This window comes from Rosa rugosa, chromosome 3 (genome assembly GCF_958449725.1).
Source record: "Rosa rugosa chromosome 3, drRosRugo1.1, whole genome shotgun sequence".
NCBI classification, from domain to species: domain Eukaryota; kingdom Viridiplantae; phylum Streptophyta; class Magnoliopsida; order Rosales; family Rosaceae; genus Rosa; species Rosa rugosa.
In genome coordinates, this window is record NC_084822.1 from 26,779,965 (window position 1) to 26,800,467 (window position 20,503).

General features: G+C 36.6%; 2 protein-coding genes across 11 annotated transcripts; one reads left to right on the plus strand and one right to left on the minus strand.

Annotated features, from left to right (window-relative positions):
- The first annotated feature begins 2,507 nt into the window (after nt 1-2,507).
- LOC133740106 (laccase-14-like) lies at nt 2,508-7,046 on the plus strand. 2 transcript variants are annotated; one of them, XM_062167969.1, is made up of 7 exons: nt 2,508-2,698; nt 2,818-2,969; nt 3,622-3,866; nt 4,001-4,126; nt 4,326-4,917; nt 6,055-6,407; nt 6,793-7,046. In XM_062167969.1, the coding sequence occupies exons 1-7, from the start codon at nt 2,603-2,605 to the stop codon at nt 6,924-6,926; spliced, it is 1,698 nt and encodes a 565-aa protein (XP_062023953.1). In that variant the 5' UTR covers nt 2,508-2,602; the 3' UTR covers nt 6,927-7,046. The 2 variants fall into 2 exon arrangements, with proteins under 2 accessions (XP_062023953.1, XP_062023954.1); XM_062167970.1 differs by having other exon boundaries at nt 2,576-2,723.
- Nucleotides 7,047-12,410: 5,364 nt separating this feature from the next.
- Nucleotides 12,411-19,137, minus strand: LOC133735352 (uncharacterized). 9 transcript variants are annotated; one of them, XR_009858955.1, is made up of 7 exons: nt 19,038-19,137; nt 18,564-18,755; nt 16,539-16,645; nt 16,154-16,241; nt 15,907-15,946; nt 15,674-15,747; nt 12,411-12,708 (listed from the first exon to the last, which is right to left on the minus strand). XR_009858955.1 is itself a non-coding variant. In XM_062162772.1 (6 exons), the coding sequence occupies exons 1-5, from the start codon at nt 19,109-19,111 to the stop codon at nt 15,928-15,930; spliced, it is 480 nt and encodes a 159-aa protein (XP_062018756.1). In that variant the 5' UTR covers nt 19,112-19,137; the 3' UTR covers nt 15,587-15,747; nt 15,907-15,927. The 9 variants fall into 9 exon arrangements, 1 of the variants encoding a protein (XP_062018756.1); XR_009858962.1 differs by lacking the exon at nt 19,038-19,137 and adding an exon at nt 14,207-14,374 and having other exon boundaries at nt 16,535-16,585; nt 18,564-18,958; XR_009858959.1 differs by lacking the exon at nt 19,038-19,137 and adding an exon at nt 14,207-14,374 and having other exon boundaries at nt 16,539-16,637; nt 18,564-18,957.
- Between the last annotated feature and the right edge of the window lie 1,366 nt (nt 19,138-20,503).

Sequence of the window (20,503 nt, forward strand, 5' to 3'; positions counted from 1 at the left end):
CATAGAGATAAACATATAACGGTTAATTTGGCTTAATGTAATCGAAAAGTGGGTCTCCTAAACCATTACTAGAAAGTTCTAAAGTGGTCCTTATTAGAATGACTCTCTTATTTTTCATACATTAATCAGCTATATGTCAGAGGTTGATGTTATCATAAAAGGGCAAAATATTAGTTAGATAACCATACTATCCTCAACTTGATAATAATTTAAATAAGTGATCTTCAAGATAATTTTAAAAGAGCGAACATAAAATCATATTAGAAAATGACCTAAAAATTGAAGAATAGTGAAGGAGAATGATGGTTAAGACTTTACTGTTCCTCGATCCATGAGAAAATTAAGCCATGCACCATCTTGTTTTCAAAGCTAAGTTGACTATGTATAACGTGGAGGTCATTATCTCTCTCTCTCTCTCTCTAAATTGTTACATATATTCAAATTGAAAGTAGTAGGATGAATATGGTTTAAGCCTAGAAGGGGGGTGAATAGGCTTAGATGAAAATTATTCTCAATTTTGAATTAATTAAAATTACCAAACTGCAGTAAGAGGATTGCAGACGTCTATTAATCCCTGTGACCCAGATTTAGTATATTTCAAAATTAATCATGAAGTGGATAGCACATAATCAATAACCACAGCAGAAATAAAGAACTCAGACACAAGCGATTTGTTAACGCAGTAAAACCCTCAAATTGAGGTAAACAACTGCGGGCCTTAACTCCTGAAGGCCAAATGAAAAGTGATGCACTAAGTGAATATGAACAAGCACATATGGACTTACAACCAATATGGACTTACAACCAACACGAATAGCTTTGACCTCGACTATTTCTGACTAGACTCATCTAGACGGTTGCACAAACACCACCTTGTTGTTCTCCACCTTCGAAATTGCTTCCAGTCGTCTCTCTAACATGGACACACGAACTATGCACGCCACTTCCTCCCAATTGACCTCGTGGGGTTCTTGAACATGCAAATGATATGAATGATATGAAGGTGTTTGATTGAATTATCAATTCACTTCAACATGGAACAAGTGAACTAATAATTCTCAATGAAGCTCATGAGTTTTTCTTTGAATGAAAAAAAACTCTCTCAACTAACAATGGACGCACAATGTATTCTCTAGAAGCGTTGTAGAAAGAAATTATTTTTCTTCTATATGTATGAGCAGCCAACACCCTAAAACATCTAGGGAACTTAAAACTCTAGACCTAATTGATTTCTATTAGGAAAATAATATTCCTAAAAATATCTAGGTAATAAAAACTGATGTTTATCCCTAAATAAAATGATATGCATAACTAAATCAAATGCAAGTCAATTAAATCAAATGCAATCCTATAAATCAGATATATGAATGAATTCAATTGAAACTCATCTATATTGACAAACTAACATTAATCACGCACAGATGCTTTTCAGACCACTTCGGGATTGAAACACAGTCTTCAATCCCTTCATGCAATCACACTAGAAACAAATATGTTATGAGACGCAATGAATGAATTACCTTTGAGAGCTTCACTAAGGTCAGTTGGGGGTATTCATCATGTGTTCCAATAGCTTTCCTCTTCACCTCAAAGACTGACATAGTTCTAACCTAGGCCTAACACTTATTGTTTTGTATAAGGAACGTCAACACATAAAATTCTTATACTAACACAAATTTCATATACATACCTTTTATCTTTTTACTCTACTTATTTTATAATATCACATATTCAAACTAACAATCTCTACGATATTAAGTTTTATAAATTCTCTATATTTAAAGAAAAGGGTAAAGCTATGGTATGTTAACATTTCTCATATATCAACTATTTTTACCACTTTAAGGACTCATGTTACCACTTTGAGGACTAATATTACTATTTTGAGGACTCATATGGTAAACTAAGAAAATTTACCACTTTAAGGACTCATGTTACCACTTTGAGGACTAATATTACTATTTTGAGGACTCTTGTGGTAACTAAGAAAATTTACCACTTTAAGGACTCATGTTACAATTTTGAGGACTAATATTACTATTTTGAGGACTCAAATTACCACTTTTAAGGCAATTGTATGCATGTCATACGTTAACATTTTGTAGAATTTTCCTAAAGAAAAATCTAATATTTTTGGTGATAAAAGAACTTTGACGATATACCTCCCTTCGTCCATGATAAATAACTTACATTCACCGACAAATCTATATACATATGTAAGTTATATATAGTATTAAACTAAGTAAACAAAAAAATATTTTCTTTATTTGAACTTTTTGAAATATGCATCTAGATATGAGGGCATGTCGGCATGAGGCTTATACAGATCAAGTAGGTAAATTAAGTCTTCTTAAATAGTTACTACCATAGTACCATGTAATGATATATGGATAGGATGGATGGGATGTTGGGTGTGGACAGAGATATTATTATTACTACTCTTCATCAGATGAAAACGAAAGTCATCCTTTATCTTGCCAGACACGGTTTCTGTCCTAGATATATTAATATATAGCAGCACTGAAACAAAAGCAAGCAACTGAATCCTCCTGTGAGAACAAACAAAACAGAAGAGGAAATTCAGATCATCCAATTTTAGAAAATGGGTTGCCGCATACTCGTCCTCCTCCTGGGGACTTTCTTCCTTGATGGCCTTCTCCTCTCCATGGGTGCTAACGTCCACCACTATAGCTTCATTGTAAAAATTACCAGTCAACTACTATGTATAATATGTATATAATTAATATGTTTCTTAGTTTGTTAATCAGACAAATATTTGGTTTATTCCTTTGGTAAAATTATTGTGGTTAACTGCAGCTGAAGGAGACCAACTTTACAAGACTCTGTTTCACAAAGCCGATGCTCACTGTAAATGAGTCGTTCCCAGGGCCAACCATTCATGTTCGCAAAGGAGATAGAGCTTTTGTTAATGTCCACAACAATGGCAAATATGGTGTCACCATTCACTGGTCTCTCTCTCTCTCTCTCTCTCTCTCTCAGTGTACAATCAGATGCAGATCCAAGTGCTCACTAAACTGACGAACATGAAATCTTTCGACTGTCATATCTCAGTCAATGATTCTCTGTTCAGTATATAATTTATCTGTTATTTCCATGCATGAAGTTAATATTAAACTACAGTCTTAGAAATTGTTGTCTTCTCAAATAAGGAAATGAATCAACTTATCGATTTTATGAGACAAGTTATGGTACTGTGATGTTTATCATACACTCATTTTATATTTATTTGAACAAAAATTATAATTATTTGAATTAAAATTACAACATTGAGAACAAAGTTACCATATTCATTTACACTATTTACATATAATTAAACAAAAATTACAACATTGACAATAAATTTGTTCAAAAACTTGTAACTAGGTCGTAAGTGGTGTAATTACCATCATTAGAACTAAGATTACACAAAATATAACTCAACATTATCATGACAACAAATTTGTTGTCACATTTATAAATGTGTGTATGAGATACAGGAATGTATTATAGAATTTTCCCTATTTTATGGAGCAAATTTGAGAAATATTACTGTTCTTAAATTTTGTGACTCTCCTAGACCATGATTGAAATTTGATTTTATATGCTTGAACTTTTCTATAGGCATGGAGTGAAGCAACCGCATAATCCATGGTCAGATGGTCCAGAAAATATCACTCAGTGTCCGATTCAACCAGGAAAGAATTTCACTTATGAGGTCATATTCTCAGATGAAGAAGGCACGCTATGGTGGCATGCACATAGCGACTGGTCACGTGCCACAGTTCACGGCCACATTGTTATTTTACCTGAGAGAGGAAAAACCTATCCATTTTCCGAACCTTACGCCGAGCATACAATTTTTCTTGGTATATACATACATATGATCTATATTATTACCTCTAATATCTTTTAATAAAATAAATCTAGTTAAGGTATGCTCAAATCGCTAATAATTCACATTTAGTAATCGTTTTTTGTCTTAATTTTTTTGTATTGGCAGGATCATGGTTCGATACAGACGTAAAGGAACTAATTGATGACGCCACGGCAACCGGAAGTGACCCAGAGGCGTCCACTGGATTCACCATCAATGGCTGGCCAGGAGCTTTATACAATTGCTCCAATGGTATATCTAAAAATTTAGAAAAAAAAACATTGCTTAATGATTTATTATTTTGAGACAACCACTACATTTGTTATGTCACAACACTAAATTTAACACTTTTTTTTTTTTTTGAGACACAGTACAAAGTGAAAAGAAGGACAAATCATTTAATGAATTTTGTTATGAATTAAAAATTAGTTTCTTCTGCAATATATTGCAGAAACTATATACACTCTTGGGGTTGAATACGGCAAAACCTATCTTCTTCGTCTAGTGAGCGGTGTTATGAATGAAGAAATGTTCTTCGGAATTGCCGGGCACAACTTCACAGTGGTGGCACAAGACGCATCATACTTAAAGCCAATAGTCACAAGCTACATAATGATAGCTCCAGGCCAAACCATGGATATTCTACTAACGGCAGACCAGACCCCAAGTCACTATTACATTGCTGCCAGCCCATTTTTCGACTCAAATGCTCCCTTCGACAACACGACCACCACAGCCATCCTCCGGTACACGAACGTAACTTCCGCTCCGTCGACTATTCCCATGCCTTCACTTCCTTTTGTAACAGACAAACAAGCTGTAGACAACTTCACAGCTCAGTTAAGGGCCTTGGCAAGCAAGGAACATCCTATCAGTGTGCCCAAAAAATTTACCGAAAGAATCATAATCTCAGTCTCTGTGAACCAACTACCTTGTGAGGCTAATGTCACCTGCGGGGGTCCGAACGGTAACATGCTGGCTGCTAGCCTGAACAATATCAGCTTCTCTACCCCCACTACTGACATACTGCAAGCATACTATAGGTACGTTATAATTTCTCGGTCACCACATTTATATTCTCAGGGCCGGTCCTGAGGTTTTAATGGCCTGAGACAAAAAATTAAAATGTGGCCTCTACATAGACACTCATGTACATACACATATTTGCACCAAATAATAGTACAAAATAATCTATTTTGAATAAAAATAGATATAGAATTCATAAGTGATTGCTAAAAAAAAAAAAAAGAAGTGAAAGAGGAAGTAAGGTTCGAATTTGCACCAAATAATAGTACAAAATAATCTGTTTTGAATAAAAATAGATATAGAATTCATAAGTGATTGCCAAAAAAAAAAAAGGAAGTGAAAAAGAAAGGAAGGTTCGAACTGGGCCCAACAAAAATTGAATTAAAAAAAAGGGGAAAGGAAAGTAGCAGAGTTCGAACCTTGGTTAGGGAGGAAGTGGATTAACAGTGCTTCCACTGAAGCAACACGCTTGTGCATGCATTTAGAAGCAAAAACGGAATACATACCTATATAACATTATTAACATATATACAGAACTAAATTTTCAGAGGCCCCGGGGAACGGGTGGCCTGAGACAGCCGCCTCAGGCGGCAGCCCTTAGGGCCGGCCCTGTATATTCTACATACAACTTTGAAAGGGTGGTCCCACCACTATAAAATTTCTTTCTAGACAAAAAAAACTAAAATATTTTTTAGAAAGCCAAAATAACATAGTCATCAGATTTTGGAAGGATAAAATTGTATTTTTCTCAAGAGTTACATAGCATGATTTGAAAAATAGTTGATGTGTGTAGGTGACATGGCATGACACCTAAGATTGAGGCCAAAAATCTTAGGCCTCATTGAGGCCACAAATCATTTTCCTTTACCAAATTATGTATAATTTTTATGTGTTTGTTTATGGTAAATTAATATATCGACGTATTAAGTTACAATGATACACTAATTTTATGTGTAGACTAATTTGTTACTACTCTATTTTTGTATCGTATTTGGCTACTACTGTATCGAACGTAAAATGTACCGTAAAATGATGTTATTCAAAATAAATTGGTTGCTATATATCAAATTATTCCTCTCATATATATAAGGGCACATGAATTCAAAAAATTAGTAAAATAAATCATGAATTAATTACTTTGGTAATTTGCATAGGAACTTAAATGATACCTACGAAGACGATTTTCCAAATCAACCGCCGGTGTATTTCAACTTTTCTGGAGTTGATACAGAACTGTATCTATTGCCGGAGGTAGGGACAAAGATGAAGATGATCGAGTACGGGGCATCAATTGAAATTGTGTACCAAGGGACTAATGTCGGGAATGCAGAAAACCATCCAATGCATCTACATGGTTACAGCTTCTATGTTGTTGGGTCTGCTTACGGCAACTGGAATGAGACCACTTCTCCGACCACTTACAACTTGGTCGATCCACCGGAAGTGAACACTGTTGGAGTTCCGAAGAATGGATGGACTGCCATCCGATTCGTTGCTAACAATCCCGGTATGTACAGACTCTCTCCCTGTCATGTTAATTAGATTTATTGCTAGCTAGGGTTTAGAGTTAGCTTCTAGGATACTAATTATGTCTCAAGTAAACTACAAGATATGATCGTGGGTAGGCAATGCACTATTTGAACACATATTTCAAACAATCATTATTCATTTGAGCAATGATGGGTACTTACTGTTCGATCTGAACCGTACAAAGCCACCACAATGGAACTTCCCATGGCAAGGTTCTATCTAGGTTTCTCAAAAATGTCAATTAATTTGTCAAATGAATTAATTGTTGAATTGTGTACAAGTTAGTGAATTTTGATCTTGTTTGATATTTAAGAAATTCAAAGTGAAATATTTGTGTACTTACAAGTTTCATAATTTTTCAGGAGTGTGGTTTATGCATTGTCATTTAGAACGCCACAGTAGTTGGGGTATGAATTCGGTGATTATTGTCAAGAATGGCCCCACTAATGGAACTAGCATTCGACGACCCCCTCCAAACTTGCCAGTTTGTGCTTAGTCTTTCGGTCAGAATCTTATACATATAGTTTTAATTATTATGTTTGTTATTGTGTTAAATGAGTGAATGTACTTTGATATATTGTTATTCAAAAATAATTTATGGAAATTATTAGTGGAATGGCACAACCTCAATCTATAAGCTACTAGAAAGTTTACCCACACGATGCCGCGGGCTAAAGTTGTTACGTTAAGATTGAGAAAGTAAGGGTTCTCCTGCTCTCAATTATCATACGTTAATGTAAATTCAAACAAAATTTATATAAAAGGGGCATTCATTCAGTGATAGACTGATAGAATATATTGTTTCGCTCTAGATCTAGGAGATGAATTTTGTATGCATCATATGTACAAACAAAAAAATAGTTAGTCTGATTTTGTTACAAAATTAATACTGCCATGTAGGGAGCAAAAAAGATGTTCATGGCTTGATTCGCTGCTAATTGACATTGCTTAAAAGTATAAAAACCATTAGCTTTTTGAAAAATGGTTTACGTCATTGCAGTTCAAAGAATGTCATGTAGTCAGCGGAAAGTAGATGACTGGCTTCACTGATCTTCTTTTGGCAGTCTTCAAAAAAAGGAGTTGTAGTTTCATTGCTCCAAACAATTTCACCAGAGAGCTGAAAATGCCAAACAAAGCAAAACAAAACTGCAAGATTTACCGAGAAATAAAACTTGTATTACTTGATTATTACATTAACAGCAGAATTTTCATCACGCCCAGATCTAAACCCATATCCTAAACAATCATTTAACCCCCAAATCCATAGAGGGTTCTTCGACATCCCATGGCAGTGATGGAAGAGAATCTCATTCCAAAAACTAAATTTCTACAACTTACTGAAAATTAAAATCAAATCCAACAAACGCAACGTCCACTTATTCGGAACATGAAGTTACTAATGAACCCTGACGAAATCTAACGGCATTATTTTCAGATCACATACTAAAACTGATAATTGCCAAAACCCTCTCGATCATAACCAAATTACAGCGAAATATGCAACCGATTAATCGAACACCAATCATTCTCAGCAACGACAGTGAGTTTCAAGTTTGAACCAACTCTTCAATCAATACTAACCAAAACGTAACCCAGAATCATAAATCACACAATGAACAACTTTCTGTTAGAAATAGAACTATAGTAGCTCACAAATGATCAAAAGGAAGCTACTTTCCATTACCAACATCCAAACCCACATCAAGTACCAAAAAACCAAGGAAAACAATCACCAAAACCCAATTGAGACCTCCAATTGAGAACATCAAAGAATTCAGCTTAAAGCAATTAAACGCAATAACAAAAAAAAAAAAAAAAAACCGATCTGGGCATGTGCGAAAATAGTGAAAGATCCATTCACTTGTGTGAGCAAGCAAAATTTCCAGACGCTAATTAATACGTGAAAACAAAAGGGCAGTTGAATTGAATAGAAAGAAGGTTGAATGTAAAATTGTACCTTTCTCTTGGAAACTCCGGAGCTGACCTCTGTCGCACAACTTGGAATTTTGATCAGAGTGGATCGAAATCCCAAAGGCTCTTCCTCTTCATTATTTTCATCTTTTCCTTTCTCTACTCTGCCTCTGCTTTCCTTCCCGTCTCCCTCTTCTTCTTCTTCTTCTTCTCTTATATTTGTACTATCAAAAAGAAGCTTCTCCTTCTCTCTCCGATCAGTCTCGTGATGTGAATTTCCCTCTTCTTCTTTCTGTGCATGTCTCTAGCAGAAGACCTCTATCTCCCTACCTCTCAATCAATCTATGAAAGTCGAATGGCACCGTTGTATTAAAGAAACAATGAGGGGCAAAAACCCATTTCGCCAAATCCCCAAAAACAAGAATAATCAGCGTCATCACCAAACAATCTCCACTTGGAGTCTACGAAGTTCAGCACGCTCTCTCTATCTATCTCGAATTGCCCAGAGAAAAGAAACAAAAGGATCAGCATATCCCTTTCGTCCTCTCCCTCTATCCACCTCTTTCTCACTCTCTCTTCGCGCAGATCAAAGGAGTACCCGTCCTTCTCCAAAGCAAACATGCAGAAGTAAATCAACAGTTCCAACACCACTCGGTGCGACGTGTGTCGAATGGCAAGGCTGTAAATTATTCTTTTAAAAGGACAAAACGGTAGTTTAGAGCATCAGCTCGGCTCGAGCTGCTACTGTTACTAAGCCGTCACTGTTCATAAGCTACGATGCCTAGAAACAGTAACCCATCTTTAGTATATATAGTAAACTAACAATGGTACCTTGCGCTTTGCCGTGGGATTTATTTGTGAGCCCCGCTAAAATTGTTGAGCTAAGTTGAGATCGTTGAGGAATTAATTTACGATCTCTGTAATTAATAAAGGTGTTTGAGAATTTTTTTTCAGAATTTTTCATACGGTGAAATCCTTGATTTAAGAGTGTGATAATAAAGGACACGATATGACGAGTTCGTGGTAATTTTCGGAGAATTTTTCGGACATGAGAGCTATTTATTATGAATTTCTGAAGTTGGAAAATTATAGAAATTCATTTTAAGTAAAGAGAAAATCCACGGTGCAATCTGAGGCGTCCAAATTCCCACCGCTTCATCTTACCCGTTGAAATTCAATTAAGGGAGGCTATAAATAGAGCTGGATCATATCAAACGCCCCAGAATGATCGAGAGGTCTCGGGTACGCCCCTGAATGATTGAGAGGTCTCTGGGCTCTTCGACCCGGTAACCCGCAAAGGAGATCCTACGGAACTCCCTCGTCCGGCGACTGCACGACGGCACACCGATCATGTTTGACGCGTCTCATCGTCTTGGTTATGTCTATGGTCACGGATCATCCATGCATGGAGCGAGGAGAGAGAATCGAAGCCTAAAAGCTTCGGGTTTTCCGGCGAAGTTTCTGCAATTTCCGGCGATCTCCGGGGCTGCATGAGGTCTGGAAATCGGTCCTCTCGTCATGCTCTACGTCTTGCTGAGTTTAGTTTTGGATTTGATTGAGTTTTGATCGACTGGCTCTTTTGGGTGTTATCGGGCTCAATCGAGCTACTGACGACGGTGGCTTTTCCGGTTTCCTGGGTTCATCTGCGACGTCCTGGAGCCCGACTTGACACTTGGATGAAGCTTGGGTCACCGAGCAGATCGAACTGATGAAGTTGGATTATGATCCGGTTCTGTCAATTGATTGTCAAAGGTAATCCAAGTTCTTGGAATGGTACTGTCCTTTTCGAGATTCTTGTCAAAAGTTTGAGTGGATTTCGGTTAAGAGTTAGAACAGGTTATATGGTTGCTGGGATTTGATCTCCCTGGATATATGTTTGATTCTATCAAATTGTCTTTGTATTGAAAAAAGAAAGAAATTATGGGTCAGTTGGGTTATGTAGGGGTGGGCATAAACCGAACCGGAGGTCCAAAACCGGCCGAACCGGCCCGAAAAACCGGCTTGGGGACCGAACCGGATGAAATAAAGGGGAAAAAATGACTTGACCGAACCGGACCGGATTTCTCCGGTTTGGAAGCGGGTTTAGTGAGTAAACCGGCCGAAAAAAACCGAACCGATCCGAATAATTAATATTTATTTAAATTAATATTTTTATTTATATTAATATTATTTTGATAGTTGTTGAATTCTAATTGGTGGAAATCAAGTTGCACATACTTCTCGTTACACCTGATTGCTCTCATAGAAGCAAACCTTAAGTCAAGCCACTCAGCCCCTCATTTCGACTCTGCCTCCCTCATCTCTCTCAACAGAGGACATGGCCCAACTAATCCAATCAACACACTACAGCTTAATGATAATGTTGCCGGCTTGGATGAAAAGAGAACAAGAGAATTCTATAATGAGAATAGGTTATTTGACTCTCATTTAATGAACATATTAAACGAAAGCCGAACACAACCTAAACCGATCCGCACCGCACCGGAAAACGGTGTAACCGAAGTAAGCGGTGTGGCTTTTGAAAATGCATGCGGTTGCGGTTTTGAATATTGCACAACCGAATGAAGCGGTTTGGTTGCGGTTTTGGCCTAACACCGATCCGCACCGAACCGCGCCCACCCCTAGGGTTATGTTTGGAAATTTGGAGGATCATGACAATGTGAAATTCCAGTTGTTCATTTTGATGCTCACTGTAAATCGTGTTGTGAGAAAGCCAAGTTTCATTATTGGGTAATAATTGTAAAATGCAGAGTAGAAGGTTGTTGGGTGCCCTTAGTATTTTCACGGGTGCTCCTAATTGAAAAGAAAATTGTGTCAATTTGAGAAATGTCTTGATATGGAACAATAAATGGTAACCATTCGGTAATTGGGATAATTATCGAATGTGTAGTGATTGGTCAATCTTGGTCAAACAAGGAAAAGTTGATCGGGTAGTTAGTTAATTATTGAAACTTTATATATTAGTTCGACAGTTTATTGACAAGCATTGTGTTGGAATCTAGGACTCCAGTTATCTGAGGAACGGAAGGTTCGTGAATTTCGGATAACGTGGATTGGTAAAGCTTCGGAATCCAAGTAGGGGATTCGAGACTCTGCTCGATTAGTGGGTTTATTATATTACGATTTTTATATTAAATGATGCATGTTAAGTCTGTGGTTTGGTTATGTTAAAATGCAATGCATACTAACCAAATCGTGAGAGATGTGATGGCTTGAGAGCGAAAGGTGGCTCTGACTTCCTTGGGTTCGATCCCCAAAACCTCTGAAGGGTTAGCTACACCAGTCGGACGGTGCGCGATCGCAATGACGACCCGATCTGTGTGTGTAGCTAGGTAGCGGACGGTCTCGCTACGCTTACCTGGTTATAAATTAATTTGAGGTAAGGTCGTGTAGTGGGTCTATGGGACTGGCCATCAAGTAATACTTGGATTTGGCGCTGTATTTATTTAAGTATCATGCATCGGTTTTCGAGTTGAAAAATATTTTAAAGTTTGTAGTTCTTTAAATGACATGGTTTTGAGTATGTTTTTATACTGTGGCCACAAAGCAATATTACATTGTTTTCAAACCTAGTCGAGATGATTTCCCAATGAGCAGCGAGGACGAAAGCTCACCCCTACAACAGTGTGGATGCAGGTACTGTGCACTGGTGACGCGATTGACAGACGGAGCAGGGTGCGCGGAGATAGCTTCAGTGAATAGTAGTAACTAAATTCAGGTTCCGTGTCTAGTCTATCTCTTGAGAGTCGTTAATTTGGAACTTGTTAATCCTTATTTCTTCTTGTCTCGAAATGTACCAACTCTTGTTTACCCTAGTGGTGATCTAGAAGTACTTAGACGAATAAGTTCGATAAATGATTCTAAAAAGTTTTCACCTCAAAAAGTATTTCGACGTTTCCGCTACGCGATTTATGAAAAGCCATTTAACTAAAATGCCTTGCGGGTTTTAGGATGTAAATTGAACATTCAGTTTATGTTTTAGAGACACGCGGCACTGTGACGTGCTCAAGTTGATGAGGTGCAGTTTGGGGCGTTACATTATTGTTGCTAACAATTTGCAATAATGAAAGACATAACTAAAGTGACTTGATTCTTGATCAAAATGATAGAACATCATATATCACACATTAACCATTATAGTGCATCAAACAGTAATGCAAAATATAAGAGACAAAGTTTCCGGCCTCCAAAATTGTTTACAGAGCCTCTAGCTCTCTATATTGTTCCTCCTGTAACTTTAAGGCACTCCACTACTACCTGATTCTTCTTTAAAAGAGTTGTCCATACGCTGCAAGTTGCTTGGTGATCTAAATCTGATCTCCCTATTATGTTCGGTCATCAGCACAATGGTTTCAGCTGATCAGCAGCTATACACAGACATTGAAACATTTACAAAATGCATAAATTAGTCTTCCAATTCAAATGCTTAGATATTTTTTTGAAGCGCCCAAGGGCGAGAAAATATATTCATCATAAGCCAAAATAACCCGTTACATACCTTTCCGCTGCAAACTAGATAAACAAGAAGATAGTAGTAGTACCCACAGTGATACATAGAAAATAGACCTACTCATTGTACAATCAAATACCTAGACATAGAGGGATCCCCCTTTGATACTACGCCGAAGGCGCTAGAAGGGTCAGAGCCTTCCAACCTAACATATACCCAGTAAATCTAGTCGCCTAGAGACCTCAATTGGTATACAACTAGAGACACTGAGAATTAAGTCGACAAGACCAAGACCAAGACCAATTACTAAAATTAGATGCACAAAAGTGCCTAGAATGTCCCTGAAACTAGGGAATTATTGTAAATAGGTAACCTAAAAAACATAGGAATGGGCCTAGGGCAAACACCCTAGCCCAATGTAGAGCCAAAAAGCAGCCCCAAGAGATTGGGCTAAGCTCAAGGCCCAGCAGTAGAAGGATGACCCGAGCCCACCACACCATCCCCAACCTCCAGCCGCCGACCATGCTACCCGATCAAACAACGCCGTGACCTCCTTCACGAAATCGCACAGAAACTGATTAGCCACACCGCCACCACGATCCGCGCAAATCCATCATAGCCACGCCGCCCCAACGATCCTCCCAGACCACTAGAGCCTCGCCGCCACACCGATCTGCCACAAAACCGCCACAGCCACGCCGTCACAGGCCCTGGAAATCCCCTGCCGAAGATGCGCGCCGCCACAGATCCTGGAAGCACTCGACGCCCACTGTACCTGCCTAATCACACCAAAACCGGACTCCACCGTCGCCCATTCCACTCAGAAACTTGAACGTCACCCCACCCATGGGACTACCCAGGAGATAGTTTTCAATTCCCCGCCCGACAGCCACCTAAGACCGGCATGGCAAAAAGCCAACGCCGATCTCAAGCGTCGCCAGACGAGAAGGAAGTTGCAAAAAACCTAGACGCAGAGTCCGAGTTTTTTTGGAGGAGGCTAGGGTTCTGTATTCAAATGCTTAGATTAGTTGTTATATCTAGTAATATATTAGTTGTTCAAATGACAGATTGTAAAACTTAAAAGTGAGCAACTACATATATGTAATTTGTGTTTGAAAGTGAGCATCTCCAAGTGTTTTGTAACGTGAACATTTACTCGCAGCTCAGTTTCATTCCCAACAGTACGTGAGGAATAATACCAATACAATTAGAAGGAGAGAAATGTATCAGCAGTACTATCTTATATCTAGCGGAAAGATATCAATTTTTTATTGATGGAACAAATGACCAAAGTATGGTATGGAATATGTAAATAAAGGTTGAGAGTTAAAATCTAACAGGTGTGTTATTATTGGCAGCATGCAAATTATGGAAATAGTTTTTTTTTTTTTGAAAATTTGATGAGAAATATTTACCTGTTTAATATCTTTAGCTATTGCATCATTAATGAGATTATTCTCCTCTTTAGTAGTAATATGAAACACTGTAAAACAAAATTTGATGAGAAATATTTACCTGTTTAATATCTTTAGCTATTGCATCATTAATGAGATTATTCTCCTCTTTAGTAGTAATATGAAACACTGTAAAACACAACATTGAAACCAAGAAACTCAGCGACAAAAGACAATGACCACTAAAGCATGTTAGTTGTTAAAACTGAATTTCGCTAAGCAGACAAAATGCAGGGAAGTAACTAAATCGATCATACAAATAACATAGAAAGTGAAAGAATAGTCTTGAGATTTTTATGAATGGGAATTGAGGATCAAATTCCAGAATGAGCTTTAGAATTTGTGAGAGTTACAGCTACATGCCTCTACATTTTGACTTTATTACTGTACATACCGCCTATATCACATATTGCCAAACATAAGCAGCGACCTCGTACGTGGTCCCCACGACATGGTAGGTCTCGCCTACGATATGCATCAGGTAGACCGACACCCGAGCTACCTCGCCATGGTGGAGGTCGGCCGGTATCTTGCCAGGAGGCCACCCTCCCATGCTCTACAAAAGCCTTCAAGAGAAGCCAATATGTGCATTGTGTCCCACATCGGAAATATAGAATAGAATGAGACTTCCTTTAGCTATAAGAGGAAGTCCTCCCCTTCTTGGAAAGGGATGGGATCCATGATCCCCACACTTGTATATTACAAAGGCTACTTGGCCTCACTACTACTGGAACTTCTAAGTGGACGTAGCCTTGCCTCAAGGGCAAGGTGAATCACTATACATGCTTGTGTCACTCTCTCTCTCGGTCATGCTTCATACTTAGGTCCCGTATTCTCACACAGAAACAATTACTCTATTTAAATTTTAATTGTGAAGTTAACAAAATTTGAGGAAACTGAGATTGAATTGTAGAATAGTAGATGCAACCCGAAAAAACAAACTTAATTGTATTATTCCTCAGAGAAAAGCCAAAAATCACTGATTTCTAATGGACATAATATATACAGTTAGTCAAACTATATACTGCACATAATTGTATTGACATGATATTTCAGATACTCTCATTACCATTAATGCAATATCCGAGCAACCAAATGTCTATGCTTAACCTTAGTGAGGACTGCAATTTCTAAGTAATTCAATTCCTTCGTACTCACTGCCACAGATTCCATCCTTTTAATAGCAATTTTGGTCCCATCATGCAATTCGCCTTTATAAACAACTTCAAATTGATCTCTACTTAATATATTATCTTCACTATCAAGTGTCACATACCACTTGATACACTATAATACCAGAAATTCCACTCAACCAAACAACAATATGCTAAATAATGTTCATAGTAAATGAAACAAAAAAAAAACATTATAAGTTATTGAAATTGATTAGCAGCTAATTGGAAAGCATTATAGATGCAGAAAAATTACCATGCAACAAATGCTTTCACTCTTTATGAAATTACAATTGATCTCATTCTCACCAACTCCAAGGTTTTAGCTACCTGCAAAAGCAAGAGGATGTCTAAGAAATAGCACTAAGCAAGAGAAAATAGGTAATATTAGGCACAAAATTGCCAAAAATTCATAAGAAAACAAATCATAAATAAATTGAATACAACAAAATCTTGATAATAAAATTAAATTGTAGCTGAGAAAATTACCTCAAGAATACTTTGGGCTCTTTAGAAAAGCTTTCTCAGTCTGAAACCAAATCACAACTATTAGTCAGAACTAAACCCCCGTGCAGAGGATTGAGTAAGCAATTACATGGCTAGAATCTTTCAGCTTTTGATTTTAACAGAGGATTATGAAAGAATTAGATCATGTATAAAGGAGTCATCTTACAGAAAGATAAGAAACATAACCACAACATCTATTCTAGGCGGTAGACAATGAAGTAAATCATACCCTTGAGGGAAATGGTAGCCTTTGCATGGCTTTAAATCACCTAATCCCACATTCTTCATACACACATCTAGCAAATGCCCAGCTGAACCTGGACAAAAAAATCAACATTAACCAAAGTAGAAACTAAAACACAATATATATCATATAGATTGATTCACTGAGTATAAATATCATATAGATTGATTTGAAAGTTAAAAACTAAACATAAATCTGTAACTTTATGCAAGAAATCAAAAACCTTCAATCAATATCAGTGAAAGAGTAGAAACGGAAAAAAATCAGATTGAGATCAATCAAGCTTTAGAAACGTAATAAGATCAGTAAAATCATAAAAGAAGAAAGCTATTATCAATTATAGTCAAATAGAAATTGAAATTTTACCTACCCTTTAGCAGCAGTTGAGGTCGGCGCGCATCATTAAGGCCAAGAAGTCTGTGTATCAAATAATCCATTGTACTATCAAAACTTGCTCCACATGTATTCTCTTTCATTCTCAAAAAAAAAAAAAAAAAAAAAAAAAAACAATAGTGTTGGTATAACGAAACAGGGGTCTCATAATCGTAAGACAATCATCTTCCACTACAGAATGATATCATCATGAATTCATATACACAGTATCATGCATGGTAAAGCAGAAGAAGACGCAGCAGAGGAGTAAGTTTGTTTCATATTCCCAATCCCTCAGATATCTGGTGATATCTGACTTCCATGTGAAAAGATGCATAACTAAAGTCCTATATGAGAATTTATAAAGATCTATGATAAAGAAGCAGAGAAATTATATCAAAGAAAACACCTTGGCTTTTGTATATAGTTTTTTTTTTTTTTTTGACGTTGTCAAGGGGAACCCAAAGGCTTTTGTATATAGTTATCTTGTGTTATTCAAGTTTCCAATTACTTGTGTACCAACCTAGCAAAATGGTTGATGATAGGAGAGAAAATATGCCATATTAAGGTGCCAATTGAGTATTAAGTATAGCTAGCTTCCTGATTATATATATGTTCACCTTACCCCAGTTACCATACTTGTTGAGTAATTACCAAGTCATGAATCAACATATATACAAAAAATGGACAACCTATAACCCCCAACAAAAAATAAGTGATTAACAGTTCAAATTTCATGGATCACTTTAGTCGTAGTTAACTTACACAACACTTGGAAAAAAACTATTAGCAAGAACTAAAAGAAAAATGACCACACATCGACTCTAGTTTTCAGGACTTGGCAGATCTTTTTATATATATATAGAATTGCTTATTAAGTCATGGAGAGGCAGTGTTTGAAAACTGAAATGGATCTAATTCCCAGACGTAGCTTTTCTTCTTCTTTCTTTGTGTTCATATCCAACATCAAGATTCATAAGAAAACCAAATGTTCCTAACTGATTGTTATTGACCACTCAAATAAACAATGAACTAATTGCAGGTAATCCTAACTGCTCCCGTGCAAAGATTGGTGATCAAATCAACTACAATTTTATTTGGGTTTTACCCGAACTCCTTTTCGGATCTGAAAAGGTCAACAGTGAAACAAAAAATCAAAGCCGCAGAACCTATTTCTTCCTTCACATTTCCTATAATTCTGCTAATCTTTGCATCAAACCAATCATCACCAATCAACTCTTTAAAATTTCACAGAGAACCCACAATCGTCTAACCTCCAGCTCAGTAAAAGTAAATGCCTTCCATTAGCAGATAAATTTCCAGAGCAAAACCCACCAAAAAAGGCACAAATTAATCCCTAAAACAAAAACAACAGAAGCAAACCTCTTGTTCAAGCAAACCCATTTTACACATACCCCAAATAATCCCTCAACCTGCCTAAGTAGATATGAGGTTAGATTAGAGGAAAGATTACAAAATCAAACCAGATTTCAGATATCAATAATTGAATCAATCGTTATCTAGGTAACGACAGAAAACTCAATCAAAACCACTATTATTCTGATTTCAGAAATCAATCATTATCAAGGTAAAGGTATTCAATTATTCTAATTTGAATCAATCACTATCAAGGTAAACAGACAAAACTCAACCAAAATGACGATTATTTGGATTTCGGAAATCAATCACTATTAAAGTAAAGACATTCAATTTATTCTAATCAATGTTACTAATCAAGATCTTCCTATGTACCTTTTCCAAAAGAAACAAAAATTGATTCGTCCTCTTCTTCATTGTATCTGATTGCAATGAGTATGTTGGTAATGAAATGACTGAATAGTTTATGAAATTAGAATGATGTTTTGCATAATTCATATGCACACAAAAAACTAAAGAAACAAACTGTTCTAATTATTGAACTACATATTAAAAAAAAAAAGAAGACAGAACATCTTCAAATTTTCAGATGTGAAGAACTTGCTTTCGTGGAATCAAAGTTGAAAATGAAAAGAGAAGGACTGACCTTAGTTCCAATCTCGGAATTGAAGTCGTACTTTTCAAGAGTGGAATAGAAAGAGTCGAGATTGAAAGAAATGCCTTCCATGAGGGCAGTATGGCAACGTTCCTGGGTGTGTTCGAAGATTTATTGAGCTTGAGGTTCTTTGGTCTGAGCATTGGAGATGACTGAAGCAGAGACAATGGAGAGCAGAGTGGTCTTGGTTTAAATCACATATAAACAAAATTAAATCAGTCATTTAGAAAATCAATAACCTCTACTATTGGCACTACCCTTTTCCGGTTCAATCAAACACAATAACAAAACCATCATCACTCTCATCTCCATTCAAACCAAAGCTTAAAACGAAATCACCTTCATTCACATTTTAATATACAAATACACAAAATTCAAACACAAAAAACTCACTGTACGTTAACCACAATTTTCCACAACTGAAAAAAAAAAAAAAAAAAAAAAAAACCCAAATCAAACACATACCTATTGAAAGCTTCCTCCCAAACTCGATCAAGCCGCCATTTACTGTTAAATGAACAGTGCTTATGAACGGTCATTCAGCTTTAGATGTAGGGAAAATTTCGCAAACAGTACACCAAGTAAAGGCCACTAATAATTCTTATACATAAAGTTCCAAACCAAACATTTCGGTACACGAAATCTGAAACTCGACCCACTATCAGTACACGACGTCAATTTTTGACACCAAAATGTCCATTATGCCCTCAGTTCTTTTTCTTTTTTTAATAAATTTTTTTTTCTGTTATTTTTTTTTTCCTTCATTTTTTCTGTTATTTTTTTTTTCTTCCTTCGTTTTTATCTCTTTCTTTCTTTTCACATGACTAAATATTGGCTGAGTTACAAATATAAGCTGTAGGACCATAAATCTCACCAATTGGAGGGCAAGGGCGGTGTTGGAAGCGAGGGAGTGAGCGTGGAGGTGAGGAAGGCGGCATTGGAAGCGAGGGAGTGAGCCCAGAAGAAGGAAGAAGAAAGAGATAAAAACGAAGGAAAAAAAATAACAGAAAAAACGAAGGAAAAAAAAATAACAGAAAAAAAAAATTATTAAAAAAAAAAAGAACTGAGGGCATAATGGACATTTTGGTGTCAAAAATTGACGTCGTGTACTGATAGTGGGTCGAGTTTCAGATTTCGTGTACCGAAATGTTTGGTTTGGAACTTTATGTATAAGAATTATTAGTGGCCTTTACTTTGTGTACTGTCTGCGAAATTTTCCCTTAGATGTATGTTAAATGAACAGTGCTTATGAACAGTCATTCAGCTTTAGATGTATGTATGTATAATAGAATTGGCCAAAATTCTTTAAAAAATTGTGATTGCGAATTACAAAATCATAACCAAAAGTAAGAAAAAAGATTCAAAAAATTTGAGCCATAGCAAAAAGCTAAAGCGCACATAAAATGTTGTTCTTATTATAAACTAGAGAATAAGATAGAGAGAATAGAGAGTTAGAATATATCAGGAGGTAGAAGTGTGTGATTCATTCTCATTAGACTTCCTTATATAGGAATAGGGTTTACATCATAAGGACATAATTAATGAGTAATTACGTGGACAGCCACACACACACACACACACACACACACACACACACACACACATATATATATATATATATATATATATATATATATATATATTTATTGATATATATAATATTTACAACACTCTCCCTTGGATGTCCACCAATGAATAATATGGTGTTGGACACGCTTATTGTTGCCTCGTTAAAAACCTTGTCAAGTAACAAAAACTCAGTGGGATAAAAACAACCCTGGTCGAAGGAGAAAAAGAGTACAACGTGCATATGTTCTAGGTGACATACTTTTGAATGCTCCCTCTGATGAGAATCATCCCTTGATTGTTGCAAGCTTCAATCATGTATTTGATAAAGTACATGTACCGTCACGCATCAAATTTTGAATAAA